The following is a 24,279-nucleotide window of genomic DNA, read 5'->3' on the forward strand; positions in this document are numbered from 1 at the left end:
AAAATTCTGTATTTTGCCATTATTTAGACCTGCTGTATTTTATACACACAAATTAACCCCTCCTTTAAGGTCTTTCATCTGGTTGCACGAGGCTCACTATCCAGCTTTAACTTCTTGACCTACCCTATGTTCCAGTTAGATCAAATAACTCTACTTTTATTGAAAAGACTTCTGTATGCTGCCTTATCTACTTTTGCTTCTGTGGATCTTCCCACCTGCAGGTTACCTTCATTTAATCAAATTCACACTCTGCTAAGTCTTTAATTTTCAATCAATGTGCTGAGGAAGACTTCATGTTATGTAAGATTTTGCAACTTTCAGAGCTCTGGTCTTCCATGCTAGACTTGTAAATTTTACTTTAAAACTTCTTAAAATTTATATTTATTATTGAAAGTATTACATATTTTTTCCTTCTTCCCCTCCTATTGACCACCATCTATCCCCTCTGCAGGCCTTTGGCGCGCTATTGTCAGTGTCCATATTTTGTGCATATATGCATACAAGTTTTTTTGTTGATGTCTTCCCTCCCACCCTTCATTTACTACTATAGCTAAAGTTTTCAATGCTTATATATGTTATATTAATGTAAGCATTGTATAGATATTATCCTTGTAATATTCATTGCTATAGATGTTTGTTATGCTTTGAAATAGTCATTATGAAAGTAATATTTATCATTTTAAACTGCTTTTTAATTTTAACAACAGTAGAAATATTCAGTAGCTTCCCATAAATATTTCTTGAATACATCCCTAGTTACGTCAATTATGGAATATTTTATAGAGTCCATGTCCAACAAATATATGTAGAATAAATATGTGCTAACACTGTTCATTTAAATATAATAGCACACTAGGTACTGCACTAAATTACTTTATATGTTATTTATTTCATCCACTTCATTAAAAAGAAAACCCTGTGATGACAAAATCCTTTTATATATGAAAGAAGCATAGTCACAAGAAATGTCTTTGTAATTGTTAAAGTTAATATGTATATTTATGCCCATCTTCAAACTTACTTGTTTGCATGGTGAGTACATACCTGAAATAAAGTGAAGGACTGTTAGACTTAGTGTCTGAATGAATTTCTATAGGGTAAACCCCTGAATGTCTTGCCCTAATGTACTTCCAGGGCGACCCTAAGAATGACTCGTGGATCTTTGCCCTGGCCGTGCTTCTGTGTAGCAGCTTCGTCTACAACAGCCTGAGCACCATCAACCACCAGGCCCTGGAGCAGCTGCAGTATCTTTCCAGGAACCCAATCTCCATGTGTCATGGAGGCTATGGGAATGGAGATCCAGTCAGTTTCTCCTTCCCTCTCACTTAGTTGCCTTTGGTAGACCAAAAGGAACCAGAGTGAAAGAGAGTGTTTATAATACTCTTTCTTTTAATGAGAGAAATGTGGGAATTGTGGGTAGAAAGTTTATTTTCCTTAGCCAGGTCCTAGTTATGTGACAGAGCTGACAGAACTCATCAGGGCAAAATCCTCCCCTACACCAGATGGAGTAGAAGATTCAGCAGAGTTTGTGAGTTTCTTTCCAGACTTTATCTGGACCGTACGGGATTTCTCCCTGGAGCTAGAATTAAATGGCCACCCTATCACAGAAGATGAGTACCTGGAGAATGCCTTGAAGCTGATTCCAGGTAACAGAGCATGGCTGGGCAGTGGATGGGAGGTACTAAACATCATGTCTGGAGTTGCATTTGTACTTGAGACTAGAAGTCTGCAGAAATGGTGGCTGGGAATGGGGTGAAAAGCTTTATGGACTGGAGTTTAAGTTTACTTAAGAAAAGTAGAGCCTAAAGTAGAGTAAAACTATTCATAACCCATTTCATAACCAATTTATTCTTTACACATAGTAATTTAGAATCCAATTGTAACTTTGAATACAGTGGTGGTAAAGCCTTCTAAAGACCAGACACTTATATTTATTACTTTAGTTTCTGCTTTTCCGTGTTGAGGAAAACAGCTGATCAGATACTTGGTAGGCATAAAATTACAATGAAAAGCCTATCTAATTAAAAATACCTTTCATGTAATTAGATATAATTCATCTAAAATGGGCATATAACTTTTTAATGTCTTTATACATATGTAATCTATAAAAATGACTTTATGTTCTAATAATCCTGAAGAAGTATATTTTGTCTTTTCAATCTATCCTTTTGTGTATTTTTTGATAATTATCAGAATATAATTTTAATTTATATATCATAGATATTTTATTTTAAAAATAATTCTCTTTTTCAACTGTAGTTTAAACTCAATATCATTTTGTGTTATTTTCAAATATACATAGCATAGTGGTTAGATAACACATAATTTACAACTAGATCTCCACTATATTTCAAGTACCCACCTGGCACGATGCATAGTTATTACAATTTTATTAACTACTAGAGCCCCGGTGCATAGAATTTGTGCACCAGGGCGGGGCGGGGTGTCCCTCAGCCCAGCCTGCACCCTCTTCAATCTGGGACCCCTCTGTGGGATCGGGCCTAAACTGGCAGTCGGACATTCCTCTCACAAACTGGGACTGCTGGCTCCCAACCACTTGCCTGCCTGCCTGCCTGATTGTGCCTAACTGTTTCTGCCTACCAGCCTGATCACCCCCTAACCACGCCCCTGCCAGCCTGATTAATGCCTAACTGCTCCCCTGCCAGCCTGGTCGCCCCCAACTGGCCCCATTCCCCCCCTCCTGTGCTCCTCTCTTCATGCAGGCATCAGTATCTATTTTTTCTCGGTATCTATTAATCTATTTCAATTTTGTTTGTTTATTTTGTTCTTTAGAATCCACATATAAGTGAAATCATATGATATTTTTCTTTCTCTAACTTATTTCACTGAGCATACAATTTCATTCCTTTTTATGATAGAGTAGTATTCCATTGTGTATACTGTATGTACTACCTATTCTTTATCTACTTGTCTGTTCTTGGGCACTTAGGTTACTTCCATATCTTGGCTATTGTAAATAATGCTGCAATGAATATAGGAGTCATATTTTCTTTTTGAATTAGTGTTTTAGATTTCTTCAGATATATAACCAGGAGTAAAGTCACTGGGCCATAAGGTAGTTCTATTTTTAATTCTTTTGAGAAACCTCCATTCTCTTTTCCATAGTAACTGTACAAATATGCATACCCACCAACAGTGCCAACACGTATTCTTTGTTGATTTATTGACGAGAGCCATTCAGAGCAGCATGAGGTGATATCTCATTGTGGTTTTAACTTGCATTTCTCTGATGATTAACAATGTTGAACATCTTTTCATACCTATATTGGCCACGGTATGTCCTCTTTGGAGAAGTTTTTATTCAGGTCCTCAGCTCACTTTTAAATCAGATTGTTTGTTCCTATGGTGAATAGTATAAGTACTTTATAAATTTTGGATATTAACCCCTTATTAGATGTGTCATTGGAGAATATATTCTCCCATTCAGGTGGTTGTATGTTTGTTTATGGCTTTCTTTGCTGTGCAAAAACTATTTAGCTTGCTGTAGTCCCATTTGTTTATTTATTTTGTTTCCCTTACCAGAGGAAAGATATGAAAAGAAATACATTGCTAAGAAAAATATCTGAGATTTTACTTCCTTTGTTTTCTTATAGTAATTTTATAATTTTGAGACTTACATTTAAGCCTTTAATCCATTTTGAGCTTATTCTTGTATATGGTGTAAGGTCATGTACTTTCATTTTTGTGTGTGTATTTGTCCAATTTTCCCCACACCATGTATTGAATAAACTGACTTTACCCCATTGTATGTTGTTTTGCCTCCTTTGTCATCTATTCATTGATCATATTTGTGTGGGTTTATTTCTGGACTCTGTTGTGTTCCATTGATCTATATGTCTGTTTTTATTCCAGCACTATGCTGTTTTGATTACCATAGCATTGTATTATAGTTTGAGATCAGGTAGCATGATACCTCCAACTATGTCCTTCTTTCTCAGTATTTCTGTGGCTATTCAGGGTCTTTTATGGCCTCATATACATTTTTGGATTATTTATTGTAGTGATGTGAAAAACACTATTGGTATTTTGAGAGGGATTGTGTTGAATCCATAGATTCCTTTGAGCATTATAGAAATTTTAATAATGGTAAATCTTTCTTTCTGTATCATAGCTTTTTTTCCATTTCCACATATTTACCCATGCTATAATTTCAAAATAATAAAAATATATGAATGGGTTCTATTTACCTGGGCATGTAGGTATCTGATGAAATCTTGAAAGAAATATCACTTCTGATTTATACACTCTTGATTTCATGTTTCTATTTATGGTTTCTCAAGTCAATGAGAAATAGGCTACACAGCAAAGCTATAAGATGAAATATAATTCTTTACCTTAAAGAATTTAGAGACTAATGGTGGTATCTTAAAATTACGTTTTAGCTACATTTACTCTTCACTCTTCAGAGGATTTTATTTTTTTAAAAGCTAATGCTGTACACTTCATTTTTAGCATCTAAACTGTTTTCCTTAAATAATCTGGTGTTATTTTTAACATTGCTTCATTAATTATTGTTTGGGCTCTTCATTTTGATCCACAGCTTCATTTCCTCATGGGATCAAATAGACCAAAAACATACGTTTGACCCATGTTTCTGTTATTCATTCTGTAAGCGATATAGACAATATACACAATACTCTTCCATTTTTAGGTCTGATAGCAACAACAGGTCATTGTTGTTTTTTTTTAACCATGTTGATGTCTTCAAAAAATTTTTCCCAGAGATGTGTAATGGTATATTTGATGTTAAAGAATCATTTGGATGTCCATGCTAAAGAAGTTATAAACAAGTTATAAAGAGAGAATGCCTCAAAGATACAAAAATCCCTGTCATAAAAATCTTTAGATCCCTTGTCCTAAGTCTGCTACTACTGTAATACCTGTTTTGTTTTTGTTTGTTTTAATCTTTCAGGCATGAGTCACAAAGCTCAAATATCTAATCTCCCAAGAGAGTGCATCCGGCATTTCTTTCCAAGGCGGAAGTGTTTTGTCTTTGACCGGCCAACAAATGACAAAAAACTCCTAGCCAATATGGAGAAGATTGCAGACAACCAACTGGATCCTAACTTCAAGGAAGAAACAAAGAATTTCTGTTCTTACATCTTCACCCAGGCAAGGACCAAGACCCTCAGAGAGGGAATCATAATCACTGGGAAACGTGAGTCTCCATTTCACATTTTGTGGGGCCTCATATTTTTTTAATATATTATAGGATGTGTTCTCTAGGATTTCTTTTTGATTCTATATGGAATTATGAGTCATAGATGTTCATACTCCATGATGACAATTGTGTACTTATCATACTTTTGGATGTTTACAAATTTGTCTCCAAAATTACAACCTTTATCAGCAAAATCTGCAGTATCCATACATATAAAAATCTTCTAATCTTAATGAATCACTAACTGGGGCTAAAAAACAGAATATACTGTTTCCTCAGTTGAAGTTCTTCATAATGTACTAGTGGCCCGGTGCAGGAAATTTGTGCACATTAAAAGGGAATTAATTAGAGGAAATATTTTAATATTGCTATTTGCCCTTTATAATAGAAGTTTCAGGGATGAAAGAAAATTAGTAAAATGTATATGACAATCTTCCTCTTGTCAGAGTCTGGGGTGTGCTGCAGGACCCAGAGTCAAGTCCCCGCACAACCGTGTGTGCCTCAGACCCGGCTGGCCCCACCCCCATTGGGCAAGATCCAGACCCGTCAAGCCCTGCCAGGCGGGGGGTGCAGCCTCAGGTCCCCCAGCCTGGGGTGGGGTGCATGGCCTGAGTTCCCCTGCCCTGGGCCAGGGCAGGGGCATACCTTGAGGTCCCCATCAAGCCCTGCCAGGTGTGGGGAATGGTCTGAGGTCCCCTGTCAAGCCCCACCAGGCAGGTGGTGCAGCCTCAGGTCCCCTGCCCCAGCCCAGCCCCATGTAGCCTCAGGTCCCTGCTCGTTAAGGCTCGTTATAGGAACTTGGCCTCCACTGTGGGCACAGCCATTTTGTATTACTGAATCCCTGCCTCCATTGTGGGAGCAGCCATCTTGACCGTTACGGTGTGATGGTCAATTTGAATATTCCCTCTTTATTAGGTAAGATGAGAGTTGCAAGAAGAATACATAAGATATTTTGGGCATTTACAGCAATTTAATAATGCACATTAGCCCATAAAGCTCTGAAAATTTATGGGAATCTTCAGAATTCAGAAAAAAATAGGATCACATTTACCCTGCCTCATCTGTCTACAATTTGCTTCTAAGATTTTCAATGGGAAATTATGTTTTCCAGATACCCTTTAGTATGTTAGATAAAGGAGTATATTGAATTATTTTAGCCTTATGGTCTAAAGAAACATAAAAATTAAGAGTCAATGGGACAATAGTGTTACTGGAGGAAATATGTTCTTCTGTGGTATTGTGTGAAAGGAATTTCAGGGACCCTGATGTAGGAGGAGTTTTATGCAATAACGGCAAGGTTTATTAAAGTGAAAAGCAAAGTACACTCTCAGGCAGACAGAGAGCTGGCAGGCTAGAGGGCAGCTGCTGCCCTGAGGTATTTGTTAAGCTTCCCCATATATATTTGGGTTTGGGAAAGAGCAGGCTGTCTTTAAAACTATCCAATCTGTTTCATGTCTTCTTCAGGGCTTGTGCCTTCCCCTATGCAATCTTTTCCCAGGTTTGTGCCCTCCCCCACTTATGGTCCACATTTTGGCTCTTTTTGCACTTTCTTCTTAGTTCCGCTTGGTTATTTGGCTTCTACCTCACAGGTACTTAGTATAGAAATTTTACCTCTGTGCCATTTTTCTCCCATCCTGGTTAGTTGGGTGGACTCCACAGAGTGACTGTAAGGCTGTTTTTTCCTACTTAGTCATGCTTTATCAGATTCTGATTCCATTAGCTCCCTGGTCTCTTGTTAATATCTAACTGTGTACTCCAATAATAGTAGAAGGAATTGGTGTGTTTGTGTGTATATGTATGCATGTGTGTGTGTGTGTATGTGTGCATATATGTGTGTTTGTGTGAGAGAGAAAGAGACAGAAAGTCAGAAAGAGAGATTTAGAAATGTAGTTTCACATAAATGGATCCTGTTACGTGATAAATTGATATTTATCCCTTAAATTTCCTGGCTTATTAGGTCTAAGGTCTCTGGTGGTGACTTATGTGGATGCAATCAACAATGGATCAGTGCCTTGTTTGGAGAATGCAATGACAACTCTCGCCCAAATTGAGAACTCCAGGGCCGTTCAGAAGGCAGCCGACCACTACAGCGAGCAGATGGCCCAGAGAGTGAACTTCCCCACACACTCCCTGCAGGAGCTTCTGGACCTGCATGCAGCCTGTGAGAAGGAAGCCATTGCCATCTTCATGGAGAACTCCTTCAAGGATGTCAACCAGGAGTTCCAGAAGAATCTTGTGGTACTTTCTCTTAGTATTTATTTACCCTTTGTGACCTTTACATTGTAAATTAAGCCTGGAAGAACTTTTCTGACCCCAGACCTCCTCCCTCACTCATGGATCAAGTAGTCTGGATTCTTAAGAAGGATAGAGTTTCAAAAGCCTGCATTTTCTTTTCCTCTCCCCACCAGACTTCAGGTACTTTATGTAAACATTTCTCTGGTCTCTGATAATCAGTATAGATGTCTTTCTGAACTGAATACTTATTTTGAATTCAAGCCTGCCCTGAACACCCAGAAGTCATTCCTCGGCTAGTCACTTTCTTGAGGGACTCTCCCACTCTCAGGAACAAAATGTCTCTTAACAGACCCTCATACCAGGCTGTTTTCAACTCCTATGGCTCCTTGTTGTATCATTGTGTCATTGAAGATGGAATTAACAAAAGTTACAGCTGCAGGCAGCCATAGAGATAAGGGAATTCAACACCAACATTTTTGATGAGAACCTGAGACCCAAGGGGGTTAGAAGCTTTCCCCTGCCTCACATGGACTTTTCAGGGTTGTGAGTAAAGGAAGCCTTGTAATTCCTGTTTTATTCCATATCTTCTCCAACAGAATGCTTTTTTCATGAGGACCACAGCTAGACTTCCTTCCACCAGATTCATTGGAATTTTTTCTCCTCTGTTCCTTTCTCCTGGTGACAGCCCTCTATACATCCCTTGCAGGAAATCATAACGGATAAGCAGGATAAGTTCTTGCTGCAGAATGAAGAGGCATCTGTTAAATACTGTCAGGATAAACTTGAGCAGCTTTCCAAGTCCCTAATGGAAGATATTGCAGCAGGCATTTTCTCTGTTCCTGGTGGTCTCAAGCTCTACATGGAAACAAAGGAAAGGATTGAACAGGACTACTGGCAAGTGCCCAGGAAAGGAGTGAAGGTGAGGAATAAGGGGAGCATAGGGATCCCACAGATTAAAGTCAAGAGGGTCTCCTGGAAATCGGTCACAGCATCAGTTGTGGGTAATATCATGGGGATATCATGACTCTTTTAGCATTGAAGGCCCATTATTTTGTCTTTCTTTCTATAGATAATCAAAATGCCCATTCTCAAAAATGAATATAGATTTCTGAAATCCATAAGAGACACAAGAGTAATAATCATTTCCTTCTAACAATGTTATATTCAGTGTGTCAAAGGCAGACAATTTACAGGTTAAAGTCAGAGCCTTTGTACTTAAGGCTGATCAAAAGAGAAAAGGAAGTCAAACATGTAGACAGTTGCACACAGGGTTATCATACTTATGAACCTGAGATAATTGGCTATGTAGGTGATGGTACAAGTAATAACATTAAATAACAATGCAATTAATATTTACTGAACTTTTACTGTTAAGACATAATATTGAGCTCTTTCTCTAGAATTTTAATTTTATCCTTTATATAGCATTAGGAAGCATCTATACTTTTTTTCAACATTTTACACAAGTGAACTGAGAGGCAGAGATGGGTTAAAATGACTTGCCTAGAGTTACAGTCAGCAAGTGGCAAAGGAGAGCAGGAGCACTAATTGGAGATAACATTTCTCCCTGGAAAGCAAATATACAAAAGCAACAGAGATAGTGGGTTTGTAGAACTGAACGTGGTTCTCACTGTCTAGAACACAGAGCGAAGAGTAGAAAGTAACACTGGGAGAGAGACTGCAGGGTGTATGAAGAGCCCCTGTTGCTCTAAGGAGCTTGGAAACTGTGTGGAGACATGATGCAGTTTTAATCAGGAAGGAAAAGTTACATGGACATACTTCGTTTTGCAGCACTATTCTTCCCAGTTCATTGTTCCTTCTTGTCTCCTCAGGCAAATGAGGTTCTCTATAGGTTCCTGCAGTCGCAGGCAGCAACAGAGAATTCAATCCTGCAGGGAGACAAAGCGCTCACAGATGAGATGAAGGTCATGGCAGGTAAGGGGCAGGGCTGGGCTCACAATGGGTGGCAGGTACCTGCAGTGTCCTTTGACAGATGTGAGAACAAAACCTCCTGAAACAAGGAGCTTTCTGTCCTTCTGTGGTACATACTCTCTAACTCTGAAAACACCAGGGCACCTCAGCCAGCCAGGGCCTTTCACATCACACTCTGAAATGTGCTCTTGATGGTGTGGCAAAGGGAGCAATTCAGATTCTTCCACCTCCCTTACCAGTTTGGTTTGTTCTCAGAGCTCAGGAGGGTAGAGATTAGTCCTCACTTAATTTTCCTCCCTCTCTCAAACCTCCCTGGGGCAGTGGAGCGGGCCAAGAAGGAGGCAGCTGAGAAGGAACAGGAGCTGATGAGACAGAAACTACAGGAGCAGCAGCAGCAGATGGAGGCACAGAAGAGGAGTCGCGAGGAAAATATATTGCAACTGAAGGAGAAGATGGAGAAGGAAAGAGAGAATATACTAAGAGAGCAGAATATGATGTTGGAGCATAAATTGAAGGTAAGTCCTGCCATGGCCTCAGTAGTGCTCCGTGGTCATTGTCCTGGTACGTCAGGTGGGATGGAGAAGGTTACAGCAAGACCATGGAGGCAACACCATTGCCATTTACTACTTGAGATTTGCTAAAACCTTGAATCTTCCCCTTGTTTCTTTTCTTTGTAAAAAATATCTTTGAAATCTCTGTGCATAGGCTCTGGAGTGGTCAGGACAAGCATCTTATCTCTGAATACTTGTGGAATATAAATAGGGTTTGAGGTGGTATTTTAGGCTATTTAAAAATGATCTTATTTGGCCTGAATAAATAGGTATTAGAAATACATGTATTTATTATTACCACCAACTGGTTTGCTTTACCAAGATCATTGCCTATTATCAGGAACCCTACTACCACCCAAAGACTCTAAGGTAGATCTATGCTGACAATAAGCTATCATAAATGTCCAGATTAAAAAATCAAGGATGTGACAGCTTCAAACCTGCTGCGTTGTTCCCAGGTATGGAGAGTCTACCCAAGTTATCATATGGCAAAGGAAGAATTCCTAATTGGCTATCTGTACGTGTTTATAATAGAGTTCTAGAACATGTATAATTTCCCATGTTTTTCTGCATCTTGGTTGGCCATATTATTCCAAGTGGGACTGAGAATTAGTGGGAGCAGATTAAGGTTACTTCTCAACTGGTATTATGACTGGCACACAGTACATTTGTCCTCAGGCCAGGCTTAGTATTCTAGCAAAACCCAATAGGTATGTGAATATTTGTAAGACTGTAAACTATGCTTTCTTTCTGTGTTTAGGTCCAAGTCAGGATTATTTCATGTTGCAAAATTATCTTTGATTGTGTAAGAGAGAACAATTTTAAGAGTAGAAGGAAAACATTCTTAAATATAAAATGTAATTTTTGAAAAATATGAGAATTTAAAACATTTTACTTCTCTCCTCACCTTTTTTTTAGGGTCAAGAAGATTTGCTTAGAGAAGGATTTAAAAAGAAATATGAAGATATGAATGCAGAGATCAATCATTTGAGAAATGTGATTGATACTGCTCAAAGTGATAATAGTCCTTTTATTACAAAAATCATGGAAAGACTTGCCAGTGAGATTGATTCAATATTTTCTACATCTGGTAAATTTCTTGGTCATGTTGTGAGAGGCTTTGGCTCACTATTTAAAGATAAATAGTTCTACTTGAAATAAAGTATAGAATGTGGATATACGTTATGGCTTGTTTTTGGTGTGTATTCTTTTTGATTTCATTCATCCAAGTCTTAAACATGAAAAGTGCCTACTAAAGGATATCAATGTCTAGCCCTCATTAGATAGGATAAATGCCCACATGCTTTGATATAGGATGTTTACTTAATGAAACATACATGTTTAAATAAATATACTTACAATTAATCAAGTTATCACTTTAAATGGCAAAAGATTGGAAAGTACTAATAAATTTATCTATATAAATTGGTAATATAAATTTAACATTTGCATATGGTGGAATATTATGCAGCCAATAAATAGAGAATTCAACTCTATTTTTATAAATATACAACAATCTTGAAAATACATTGTAAAATGTATTTACATTTTTTTTCTGTAAACACATTATACACAAGAAGTGTATAATGTGTTTACAGGAAAAAAATGTAATTACTGTGTGCAATCATATGTATGTGTACACACTGAATATCTATAGGAACCCTCAAAGAAGTAATATCAGTTCCTACTTGAAAGAAGTGGGTGGGATAAGGGTAAACAAGTCACATGCTTTTCATTATATACTCTTTCTTTTGAATCCTGTAAAGAAATTTTATAAATAAATAAATATCAAATAAAATGTAAAGTGTAATACTAATCTATACATATAAAAGACTAATATGCTAAGTGTCCCACTGTTCATTTGACTGGTCAATATCACATGCACTGATGACCAGGGGGCAGACGCTTCTACCGGTAGGTTAGCTTGCTTCTGGGGTCTGGCCAATTGGGATTGGGCACCCTGGAGCCCTCCCACGGTCCCTCCCCAGCCCCAGTCGTGCAACAGCTGGGTCCCTCAGCATGGACTGTGCCCTCTTGCAATCTGAGATCCCTGGGGGGATGTTGGAGAGCCTGTTTCAGCCTGATCCCTTCAGGCCAGGCCAAGGGACCCCCACCGGTGCACAAATCCATGCACCGGGCTCTAGTAATGATAATAATGACAAGGAAATGTAAAAAATGGCTATTAGATGATGAAAGCTCTCATGGCTTCTAGAAATGAGATCAGCCTGCACAATTAGGAGTTTCAGATTAAGCCAAAGTATAGAAAGTATAAAATTTGCAAGCTCATTTTGTTTCCTTTTAGGCCTGCTTCTCAATTCATTATATTTGTTTCAAAACTAAGATATACACTTTCCTATTCTCTCTTGGAATCTCAGCTAAAAAAAAAAAAAAGAAGAAGAAAAAAAATTTCAGATAGAGTAGCTTCTACTTCCTATCTTGAATTATACTTTTCAGCTATCAGAAGCAAATTACCAAACATTAGAACATGCACTGGTGAGAGAGATCCTGTCATCCTTAACAGTGCAGTGGTGGCATCTATGCTATAAGCAAGAGCCAAAGAGACATGTGCCACTGCAGAGCTGGATGGCCTGCTGGTGTTGGGGATGATAAGCCTTGACACATGGAGGCCAGGTGGTGGCACTTAAATACCAGAAGCCAAGCACATGCAATGATAGTAATCAGTATCATGGTTTGCCTTAGCTCAGGCTGCTACAAAAAGTTACCATATATTGTGTGTTTTAGAAAGCAAATATTTATTTCTTCTAGTTCTGGAGGCTGCTAGTTCCAGATCAGCATGCCAGCATTGGGGGGTTCTTGTCAGAATTCTCTTCCTGACTTGCTGAGGAATACTTTCTTGTTGTGTCTTCACATGATGGGAAGGGTTGGGAGGAGCTCTCATGATTTTTATTATAAGGGTAGTCAAACAAGAGTGCAAGAGAGAGAGTGTAAGGTAGTGAAATATCATTTTTAACCTAGATGTATGGCAGGAAAAAATAACTTTCAAAATGGATGCAAAATTTATATTTGGAGGAGAGTTTTTCTTAAATAAGTCAAGGAAGTTCTACATGTTTTAGTATAGGCAAAAATAAAAATAACTTAAATATAAAGTCTGCAGTACAAAAGTAAATGCAGTTCCAAAACAGCAGTGGATATGGAAAGAATAAATATCAACTTAATAAAAACATCATAATAATGTACTCTGTATTAAAGAGAGGAGATAAAATAATTCAGGGAGAGTCTGGATATATTTCAAGTATTAGAAACCCCTTGAATTGTTTTGAGGAGAATAAGATGAGTAATTTTGAGTTTCACGATTTAAGTCTAAATATTGCCATTTATAATGTAATCAATTAAAGAACAGTTTTTAATTTCTATATTGGGAGACATAAAAATGATTTTCACACATCACAGTAAATAAAAAATATAACATGAAAAATGTCAAGTAAAGTTAGAAAATATTTTTAAAAGATGAACAAATTTGGCCTAATGTATGCATGTAGAACCCTACACCCAACAATAGTAGAATATGCTTTTTTTGTAAAGCACACTAAAAAACATCACATGAATTTTACCTGTACCAAACCACAAAGCAGGATTAGTAGTCTTATGTCAGATTCTCTAAAAGCAGAGCCTTGGTGATGGGTTTGTGTTCATGTGATTTATTGAGGGTGTGCTTTCAATAGAAGGGGTCTAAGGGAAGCAGGAGAGGGTAAGAAAATAGAAATGAATAGGGTCTGTGGTTGCAGGCAAAAAATGGCTTCAAGCTGATCCACTGGGATCTCTGTAGCACTAATAGTATGAGAGTTTGTCCCTCCTTGAAGCAAAGTGCTAGACATTTGTACACCATAGGCATTATCTGGGGGCCATCCATCTTGAGCAGAGCAGCTACCATGCTGTTAAGGGAATTCTCCAAAGAAAAGAGCAGCTGTGAGCTTTTTAGCAATGAACACCCACAGCAATAGAAGGATGGATGCAAAGCCTTGTAAGATGATCAAACTGAGGCACTGATAGCAAACAGCACCAGTATAAAGATTAATATTTGCATACCTACCTTGTGCCATGGTCTATGTATGCCTACTTACCACCCCACACTGCTGGGGTTCCTGTCATCCAGACATCCAATTATCTAGATCTAGAATCTCTTCGCAGAAATTTAATTTTCAGAGCTCTCTAGGTACTATCTACTACTGACCGAAATTCCTAGAAAGCAAATTCTGGGATTGAAATTTGCATGTAAATTGTTTATTAGGGAAAACTCCTGGGATAAGCACTAAAAATAGAATGTGGAAGGAAATGGGCCTGGGAAGGAAGGGAAGTTTAGCTATAGTCTTAACAATTGCTTCACCTATTTCAATGGATAACTCTGGACTTTAGTAATCCATCTCATTTTCCCCAGTTTTTAAGAGATTGGTCAGAATAATGAACATCCTAGGAAGAGTCGACTTTAGGCAAGGTGACTATTCAGAAGAGAGCTGAAAACATGTGTTTGCAGGAGAGCTTGCATTTCAGAACAAAGGAATCTAAGAAGGTTAGGGGACATGGAAGAGGTGAAAAGTGGAGAGAACAATGAATATATACTTCATTGATGTGCAAGAGAATTTGTGTAGGAGTTGTAGTAGAAGGGCTCACAATACAAAAAAGAAACTGTGATGGGCAAAGAATTCAATTTGTAATGGCAGATTTCATAAGTGGAAATGTTACTGTTAATTCCAAAATTTGACCTTGTGTAGCAGTTAAGGTTCTACAAACAAACAAACAAATAAAACAAAACAACAAATAAAACAAAACAACAAACAAACAAACAAACAAACCCAGAACCAATAGGATGTGTGTACATATAGAAAGAAATTTATTGAAGGGAATTGGCTCAAATAATTATGGAGGTTATCAAGTCTAAAAACCTGCAAGGTGGGCCAGCAGGCCCAGGAGAGCTGATGTTCCAATTCTAATCTGAATGCCAGGAAGAGCCAAAGTTGCAGATGAAGTTCAAAGTCTACTGGAGACTCTAGTACACAGGTACCTATTATCCTATATAATAAAAGGCTAATATGCAAATCTACTAAATGGCAGAACGACAGTTGCTATGATGTGCACTGACCACCAGGGTGCAGATGCTCAATGCAGGAGCTGACCCCTGGTGGTCAGTGCGCTCCACAGGGGGAGCACCACTCAGCCAGAAGCTGGGTTCATGGCTGGCAAGCGCAGTGGCGGTGGCGGGAGCTTCTCCCGCCTCTGAGGCAGTGCTAAGGATGTCCAACTGAGGAGCGGACCTAAGCTGGCAGTCAGACATCCCCCAAGGGCTCCCAAACTGCAAGAGGGTCAGGCTGGGCTGAGGGACCCCCTAAGTGCACAAATTTCATGCATCGGGCCTCTAGTTTACAAATAAATGCTTCTTTGCAACTCCCACCTGGATAAAAATATAAAGCATTACTTGAATCCCAGTAATGTTTCTACTTCTGGTTACCCAAGATTAACTGCTACTCTGACTTCTATCACCAAGCAAAGTTTAGTCTGTCTTAACTTCATAAAACACAACTTCATGTACTCTTTTCTGAGTTCTTTGCTCAATGTTTTGTTTGTGACAGTCATCCTTGTTGCAAGCAGAAGTTCATTCTCTGCATTGCTCTACAAAACATTTCTCAACCTTAGCACTCTTGACATTTTGGGCTTGAAAATTCTTTTTTTGTGGGAGCTGTCTTGGGCATTGTAGGATGTTTAACAGGCAGCCCTGACCTCTAAACACTGGGTGCCATAGCACCTGTTTTGCTAAACAACCCAGTTGTGGCAACCAAGTATGTTTCCAGTCATTGCTAAATGTCGGCTGGGGCCAAATCACCACCTTTAGGAGTTACCAAGCTTGAATAATTAAAACCATCTCTATAAAATCACATCCCAATCTCATAATAAGTATTGCAGAGTCTAAACAGAAAAATATGGAAGAAGGTGCCACTTAACAATGCCTAAGGTAGATGTCTTCTTTATCTCAAAACTAAAGGCCCAGTGAATGAAATACATGTACTTGGGGTGGGGGGGGGGCATCCCCCAGCCTGGCCTATGCCCTGTCACAGTGCGGAGCCCAGCAATCGATCACCCCAAAGAGGTAGGCCCCACCCACCCATCTGGGACTCCTCGATGGATTGCCCCAAAGAGGTAGGCTGTAGCCGGGGGTCCTGCCTCTGTGTGGAGCCCGGAGACGGGACCCCCAAGACTCCCAGGACCCCCAGGACCCCCAGGCATGCCTCCCCACGTGGAGACGAGGGACCCCCAGGCAGGCCTCGCTGCGTAGAGCTGGGGGACCCGTCTCCCAGCTGCGTCAAGCCCAGCCCAGCCCCGCCCACCTGCGCGTGCCCCCTGCCCACGCAGCATGGCGGCCTGAGGGCATCACAGCCTGATGACCACTTAGGCTTTTATTAGTAAGGATATATTTAACTTGCCTGACACTGAGGAGAAGATAAAAGTAACATAATTGAAACTAATGACTCATTTGTACTTCCTCAGGTATCAGTTCTTTGTCGTTGTTGTTGCTTTATAAATGAGTAAGGAAGTGTGTGCTACTTTATTAAATTTTTAATGTTTTTTATTTTTTATTCAGAATGATACTAAGTAAATAATTTAACCCAGAATAAAATCCAAATCCACAATATTAATACAAAGCAAAGGTAAGCACACTCTCTAAAGTTCCTTGGTTTGCATAATACATTTCTCACTTAGACATAGGGGCTTTGTTTGAGTGACAAAACCATCAAAGACAAACCTAACATAGATGGTGATGGTGATGACAACAATAATGATAATGGTGATGATAATGATGACAGGAACAAATATAGTATTAACAAGAACTCACCTTCATCAGTTCATGTTTTGTTTATTGTTATTGAATTTTGATAATTTTTACAAGGTTACAATGCAGAAAAAAACTCAAATATAGTCCTGACTGACATAAAATGGGTACTTTTGTTTTTTTAATCTTTATTGTTGAAAGTATTACATATGTCCTCCCCCCGCCCCCCAATTGACTGACCCTTCTAACCTGCCTGCAGCCCAGGCCTTACCATCCTATTGTCTGTGTCCATGGGTTATGCATATATGCATACAAGTTCTTTGATCTCTTCTCCTCCCCGCCCCCCCCCCCCAACCCCTGTCTTCTCTCTGAGAGGGTACTTTTGAACATGACCGCATTTAATCACTCAATAAACATGCACTAACCACTGACCACAGCTGAGCATTGGGGAGGCATTGAGGATTCTATGATCCGCACAGCAGCCGTGGTCCCTGTGCTCATGCATTATTTTTTATCTCAGAAGGAAGACATTAAAACAAGTTATACCAGCAAATGTAATATTTGAATGCCTAATAGGAATCATACAGAGGTCTATGAGTAAGTGTAGAAAGGAGACTGAATTGGATTACTCAGGCAGCAATCCTTCTCAGGAAAAATGAGAGGTAAGATGCATTTTTGGTGAACACAGTTAGGGAAAAATGAGGGAAGAGTTTCAGACAGAGGAGAGTTTGTGTACAAAAGTCCTGATTGGTGAAGAGTTGGGTGTGTTTGGTATCTGAATGAAGGTCCATGTGCTGAAGCTGAGATAACATGTGATGAGTGTGGAGGGCAGGAAGGGACTAAGCCCTGGAGTCTGAAGTCAGAGTAGAAAAATTTTTTAAACAGCTATTTGGAAAGGTCACCCCTCACAGGCACTGAGTCCCTTCAACAAAGGAAATAGTTTCTACCTGACCACTGCTCCCCTGCATGCCAGAGGCATTACAGAGCTGTCCTTGTGAAGACCAACCCATATAGGGAAGGGTCCGGTGTAGAGTTCCTCACTGCACCAGCAACCCATATTAGGAAGAGCCCAAGACAAAGGGCTCCCAAATTCGCGAGTCATTTAAAGGGGCCAATCAGGGAATGCCAGACCAACAGTTGTAGAGGGAAGGGGTATAAAGGAAGGGACTGCCCCTTTCAACGGCGCTCTCCCCAAGGCACTTGCCTGCTGCTGCATCAGCTATGGCGGGGCCCAGATTCGAATCTGCAATAAACTTTTTCCCTGTTTGATCCAATTGGTCTCAGTGGTCTATCTCCGGGGGACGCGCTCAGTTACATTATCTCCGGGGGACGCGCTCCGTTACATTATCTCCGGGGGACGCGCTCCGTTACAATGAGGAGAGGGGCAGGCAGAAGCCTGATTGTGTAGAAGCTTGCAGCCACGGTGTTGAGAATGAAAGCTTTTAAGGCTTTAGGACTTTGGGTAGAAAAAAGTAACAAAACAGTTTGTTTTAATAAACTCATAGTGACTACTGTGTGAACACGTATTAGAACTGCCCAAACTGACCATGCCTTCAGATCTAAAAATAGGTGAACCAGCAGCTTCTTAAAATTACCAGCCTGTTTGTGAAAGATTAAAAATGCTAAAAATAAATAAATAAATAAATAAATAAACAAACAAACAAATGAATAAAATGCTAAGTGCCATATATTTGCTCTGGAAAGTGACAATGAGAGGTGCTGGAACTCTTAAATACAATGTTTTTCCTCTTCTCTTCAAATTTCATACCATTACAGTCATTGTCCCCTACCCCAGCTTTAGTAAAATATAATTGACATATATATATAACACTGTATGAGTTTAAGCTGAACAGTAAGTAGGTTTTAAAGTGATCTAATCTAAAGGATTTCCAGCCAGTAAAACAATCCCTTAAGTTATTTGAGGCCACTGGAAATGGCATTTCGTGGAAACATAATTCATATTGAAACTGAAAGCAGTGAAGAGCTACTTTCATCACAGGCTCATTTCCAAGAAATTGGCTGCCTTTCTGTAGGAACAATCCTTGAGCCTGGTTTTGATGATCTAAATCCATATCAGAGTGTGTAAACTGTTCAGACAATTAAAGCACTCTCCCTAATGGGCTTTGCACACTCTCTTTGGACTCCACATTCTTCCAATGGGGTCCACTTGCATTTCATGGACCAAAAGATTCATGGAATGTGCAACTGCTGCTTGTTCGGGAACTTGACTACAACTCCAGAGTGCTACGGGGAATTTAATTTACACTGCATGCACCTGTTTTCCTGTGGCACAATTTACCATAGAGTTTCCAAAACAAAAGTGTCTGGGCACTATGTGCACTCTTAGAGTTGTTCACACACAGCCTCCTTCTTTCTTATAGCAGAATAGATATTGGGATACCATATTATAAAAAGATCAAAGGAAGGTTTATTATTTTAACATTTGACCTTCAGTTACCTTTTAAAAATTAGTTTGAGAGAGAGAGGAAGGGAGAGGGAGAGAGAAACAGTGATGTGAGAAAGATCCACCCCCCAAATGCGCCCAATCCTGGGACAGTACCTACAATTGGGTATGTGCCCTTACCGGGAATCAAACCCACGACTCTTCAGTGCCTGAGATGTTGCTCCAACCATCTGAGTCATACTGTCCAGGTGCCAGAAGCCAATTCCAGCATGTCATAAATGCAAGTTTCAAGGAAAGGTTGATGGAACTTGGAGACTTAGCAAGGGCTGAGTCACATATGTTATGGCATGTTGGAAGATGGTTTCAGGGCATTTCCCCAAACCTGAAAAGGATGATTGTTTACTACCAGACAGACAGCTCAGGGCATCTTAATATACATATTATTGCCTCCTACTGGCCAAACACCTGAACAGCCTATGGCTGTTTCCCCAAACCTGATAATCTGACAATGAATTCTGTGAACTGAAACTTGCCTTTGATGTGTATATCTGTCTATCTTGCCTTAGGACAATTTGTGTTAATAAAAAGCACGGGATCCTGAGTCAAAGAGAACTAAAGAAGAACTTGGAGAACTTGGTTCTTTTTGCTAAGTCTCCTCTGGCCCCCAATATGCCTTCCAAATTATGCTTTGTCTCTGGACTCTTTAATCATCTACACATAGCCCCTTCTCCAGATTCCTGAAACCCCTTGCAGATGCTGGAGAAAAACCACCTGGCAGCCAGTGCTGACCCCCAATTCTTTATAGAGAGGAAAATGTGTGTGTTTTCAAAATTCATTAATGTCTGTTAAAGAAGAGGGGAGAATATAAGGGTGTAAGTGTCAGCAGAAACCTCAGCAGTAAAAAATGGTGCTTAGTGCTTTGTTAGAAAAAGTTTACTTGCTACTAAAAGCAAGCTAGTGAGTTAAGAGTAGACTAGCATAGGGAGAGGAAGGAGAAATCAGCAAGGTAAAAAGGGGCTGGGCTTTAAAGGGTTGAAGAGCTCATGGTTCCCTTCAAAACATGATGGGCAAAGAAATCACAAGACAAAAGATGTCGTCCCCCATTTTATATAAAATCTATTACAATCACATAAGCTTTTTGGATAGTCTTGCATTTGGCAATGAGGTTATAGGAGGTGATATATGCAGTTCTATGTCTGATTGAAGTACCATCCAGGAGAGGTCATTTCTGCAAAAGTCATGCTGTGAGGAATGAGACAGTGACACAGCATGGTTTCAGCTAGGCCTTGAAATTCCCCAAATGTCACAAGAAATAATGGGAATCATTCCTTGGTCTGCTTTGCCCTTTGGGATGCCAGGTAATTGGAGACATATGTTTGTATTAGATAAATGGGGTTTTATTCCAACCAGTAACTTAAGCAAAATGAAGTTCATCATGAAGTAGCAAACAGGAGCTTTGAGAGTGGATTCCTAGGGAAGAGATTGGAGGTTCAGCCACACATTCTTGGACTGTCCCAAGTTCTTTACTATGTCTCATGTGTTCATTTTGGGGGCAGAAATAGTATATTAGAAATTAACTTAAGAAATTTTAATCATGCTTCGTTAACTATGATTATTATATATATATATATATATATATATATATGTATATATATATATATATATATTTTTTTTTTTTATTAGAGAAAGCACATTCTAACCTCGCTGAAAGTTGTACGCCCCAGGACATGGGAGCTAACATTGAAATGTGGTCATCCTCCTTCCGAGAACTGCCTGTCATTATGGAAAGATTTACAACGTCATAGCACCGAGTCCTGGAGGCACCTGCTCTTTACAACCCCCAGCCCCTGTTACCTGTAATATGGTCCCACTCAGGGTACATGGAGGTGCACCCTCTCTGTGATTCCCCTCCAGCCTTCATGACTTGTAACCTGTAATGATTATCCCACACCTACTTTCCCATACTTGTAATTCCTACTTCCCCACGTAATCTTGTCCTTCTACCCAAGATAAGCAGTTTGCTTATGGTGGAGTGGAGAGCAGATTTCTGTGGATGACCTGCTACTCTCCCATACTGCCAGCGTTATTGGAATAAAAGCTCATATATGATTCAATCCTGTCTCTCCTTAATTGGCTGAAATAGTGACAGGCAGCCCGGACCCCTTGGTTGTCCAGTTACAAAGGGATGGAGTCTAATTAACTAAAGTCAGCCACTGAGCCCTCAACACCTACTTGACTGCCACGAATTATAATACTGGATATCAAGGCTTGGGTGGGCTGTCCTGGTTGGCAATATCCCATATGTGTTGTCACACGTGGTTAATGAGAGAACTAGATGCTGTTCTGGGAGAAGACAATTGGAAGTTTGTGCCTGGCCCTTCCTGGACTTCAAGCTATGCCCCTTTTCTTTGGTTGGCTTTAATTTCTAGCCTTTCACTGTAATGAACTGTTGTTCCTCTATGAATAAAACGTTTCAAGAGTTCTGAGTGTCATTTTGGAAATCATTGAACTGGAGGGCTGGTCTTGGGGACTCTTGAGTCCAGTTGTTCCTTAAAATGGGATTTGCTGCAGTAACTGACTCACTGAAACATGGCAAAAGCATGGTTTGGGAAAAAGAAGAATAAGTGGTAATGTAAGGATGGTCTCCTTGTGCACCAACTGTGTAGGCATTTAGTCTTCTTGCTCTATGTATAGCCATTTAATAGGACTTTGCTACAACCATCAAAAAATATGGAATAGATCTATTGACTTTTAATGTATCAGATTTGCCCTAATATGAAATACACAATGCGGAAAGCCCAAAAGTTGTGTTTGTTTCTAGATCTGTCTGCATCAACCTAAAAGGCACTGAAGAAATTTTTTTCGAGCTTGATAATTAGTTTTCCCTACAAGACCAGCATTCTATTATATTTTACTAGAGGCCCGGTGCATGAAATTTGTGCACTGGGGGGAGGGGGGAGTTGTCCTTCAGCTCAGCCTGCACCCTCTCCAATCTGGAACCCCTCGAGGGATGTCCAAATGCCCATTTAGGCCCAATCTCACAAACGGGCAGTTGGACATCCCTCTCACAATCCGGGATTGCTGGCTCCTAACTGCATGCCTGCCTGCCAGCCTGATTACCCCCTAGCCACTCCCCAGTCAGCCTGATCGACTCCTAACTGCTCCCATACCAGCCCAATTGCCCCCAACTGCCCTCCTCTGCTGTCCCAGTCACCTCTAATTGCCTTCCCCTGCCAGCCCGGTCACCCCCAACTGCCCTTCCCTACAGGCCTGGTCTCCTCCAATGGCCCTCTTCTGCAGGCCTGGTCGCCCCCAACTGCCATCCCTGCAGGCCCTGTTGCCCCCAATTGCCCTCCCCTGCTGGTCTGACCATCCACAGCTGACCTCCCCTGCAGGCCATCTTGTGGCCACATGGGGGTGGACATCTTGTGCATTGGAGTGATTGTCAATTTGCATTCAGGTCATGACTAATTAGCATATCCGGGATAATTAGCCTATCCCTCTCTTATATAGGATTTTTTTTGGTTTGTGACCTCTATTGGGATTGATTATTAATTAGCGTCATACTTATATTACCTCTCAAAGAGCGTTATTTGACTGGAACTTTACAGGGATAATTTACAGGCCTCACCTATTAACCAGCTCCTCAGCCCCAGTGAGAAGATGATGAAGGAATCTTAATAATGTTCAAATCATGGATATTCCCAGTATCTGCATTCACACATATGGAAATATTGGATGACCTTGTGAAAATGTACTCTAAGGTAGTAGAGAAGTAGACACACATGCTTAGCTGCTGACCATGATAAATACAAAATCCCAACTCTTGGGATAATTTGAGATTTTTAAGAGTGAACTCTCTTTTTTGTAATTCCAAGAAGAACTGTTTACTGAAGGATTTATAACTAAATCTAAGGAATAAAGTAACAGATATATCAACTAAAAAAAGCAAAAGGTTAAAAGAATTATTGCAATGAAAGCTTATTGTCGCCATAGTCTCTTGATGAAGGTGGCAGTGTGTTTGCTATGGGACTACATGGTAATGCTAAGATAGTTGGTGTACTGAGCCCAAAAATGAAATAGGCTTTAGAATTACTGTTAATAAATTATAAAATGAAGCTTCTCCTGTTTTAATAGCTTAATGTTGAGACTCACTTTTAAAATATATGTCTTGTTTTCATTATTCAATGGAAATTTTAAAAGTAAACCATAATTTCTAAAAATTATCAGGGACTGTATTACAGAAAACAAATTGCATGTTGATTGAAAAAATTAATTTAAAGAAATGGGAAGCAAGTTAGAAAATGTAATGAAAAACAGACCAAATTTACAATATCATCAAAACAAATCAAATACTTTATTTTATTAAAAAATATATATTATTTCAGAGAGAAAGGAAGAGGGAAAGAGAGAGAAACATCAATGATAAGAGAGAATCATTAATCAGCTGCCTCCTGCATGCCCCCTACTGGAGATGGACCCCGCAACCCAGCCATGTGCCCTTGACCAGAATCTAACCCGGGACGCTTCAGTCTACAGGCCGATGCTCTATCCACTGAGCCAAACCAGCCAGGGGCAAGTAAAATATTTTAGAATAAAATTATCAAGGAGTAGGTGAAATTCATATGAACTATTAAAATGTGTCTGAAAGAAACAAAAATGTGTAAAACTGCATAGATATAAAAATGTCAATCTTTATAAATGAATGAATACATTTGATATGATTCAAATAAATATGACAAAAATAATTTTTGGAAGTAGAAATACTATTTTAAGTATATATATATATATATATATATATACATGTATATATCTATATCTATATCTATATCTATATCTATATCTATCTATATATATATGCACACACACTACAAGCAAGAATTTCCAATGCAATTTTGAAATAAAGATGATAAATGTGGAGGGCCTCAACAGTAATCATATGCTAAAACATTTCAAAAAATTAGCACAATGGTACTGACATTTAAACAGTAATCAAAGACTTGAAAATTATAAGAGGGCTCAAATTCACATGAAAATTTAGTACACGATTGACTTGGTATTTAGCATTAGTTAAGAATTATGAAATATTCTGTAATTAATATTTGGATTACAGGTAGCCATTTGAAAAATATAAAGTTGAAGATTTATTTATACCTACATAAATTTCAGATGGATCAAAGTGAAACATGAAAAA

At 39.3% G+C, this 24,279-nt stretch overlaps 1 protein-coding gene across 1 annotated transcript in view; it reads left to right on the forward strand.

Annotated features, from left to right (window-relative positions):
- Positions 1-11,084, forward strand: part of LOC308242857 (guanylate-binding protein 6-like) — a 187,536-nt gene extending 176,452 nt beyond the window's left edge. The window contains exons 6-13 of the mRNA XM_080657554.1: positions 1,135-1,244; positions 1,450-1,646; positions 4,934-5,179; positions 7,140-7,420; positions 8,124-8,336; positions 9,250-9,352; positions 9,671-9,864; positions 10,819-11,084. Of these exons, the coding sequence (XP_080513680.1) occupies positions 1,135-1,244; positions 1,450-1,646; positions 4,934-5,179; positions 7,140-7,420; positions 8,124-8,336; positions 9,250-9,352; positions 9,671-9,864; positions 10,819-11,046 (1,572 nt within the window). The 3' untranslated portion in view covers positions 11,047-11,084. The remainder of the gene's footprint in view (positions 1-1,134; positions 1,245-1,449; positions 1,647-4,933; positions 5,180-7,139; positions 7,421-8,123; positions 8,337-9,249; positions 9,353-9,670; positions 9,865-10,818) is intronic.
- Positions 11,085-24,279: the final 13,195 nt, after the last annotated feature.

This window comes from Plecotus auritus (genome assembly GCF_963455305.1).
Source record: "Plecotus auritus genome assembly, chromosome: 2".
NCBI lineage: Eukaryota > Metazoa > Chordata > Mammalia > Chiroptera > Vespertilionidae > Plecotus > Plecotus auritus.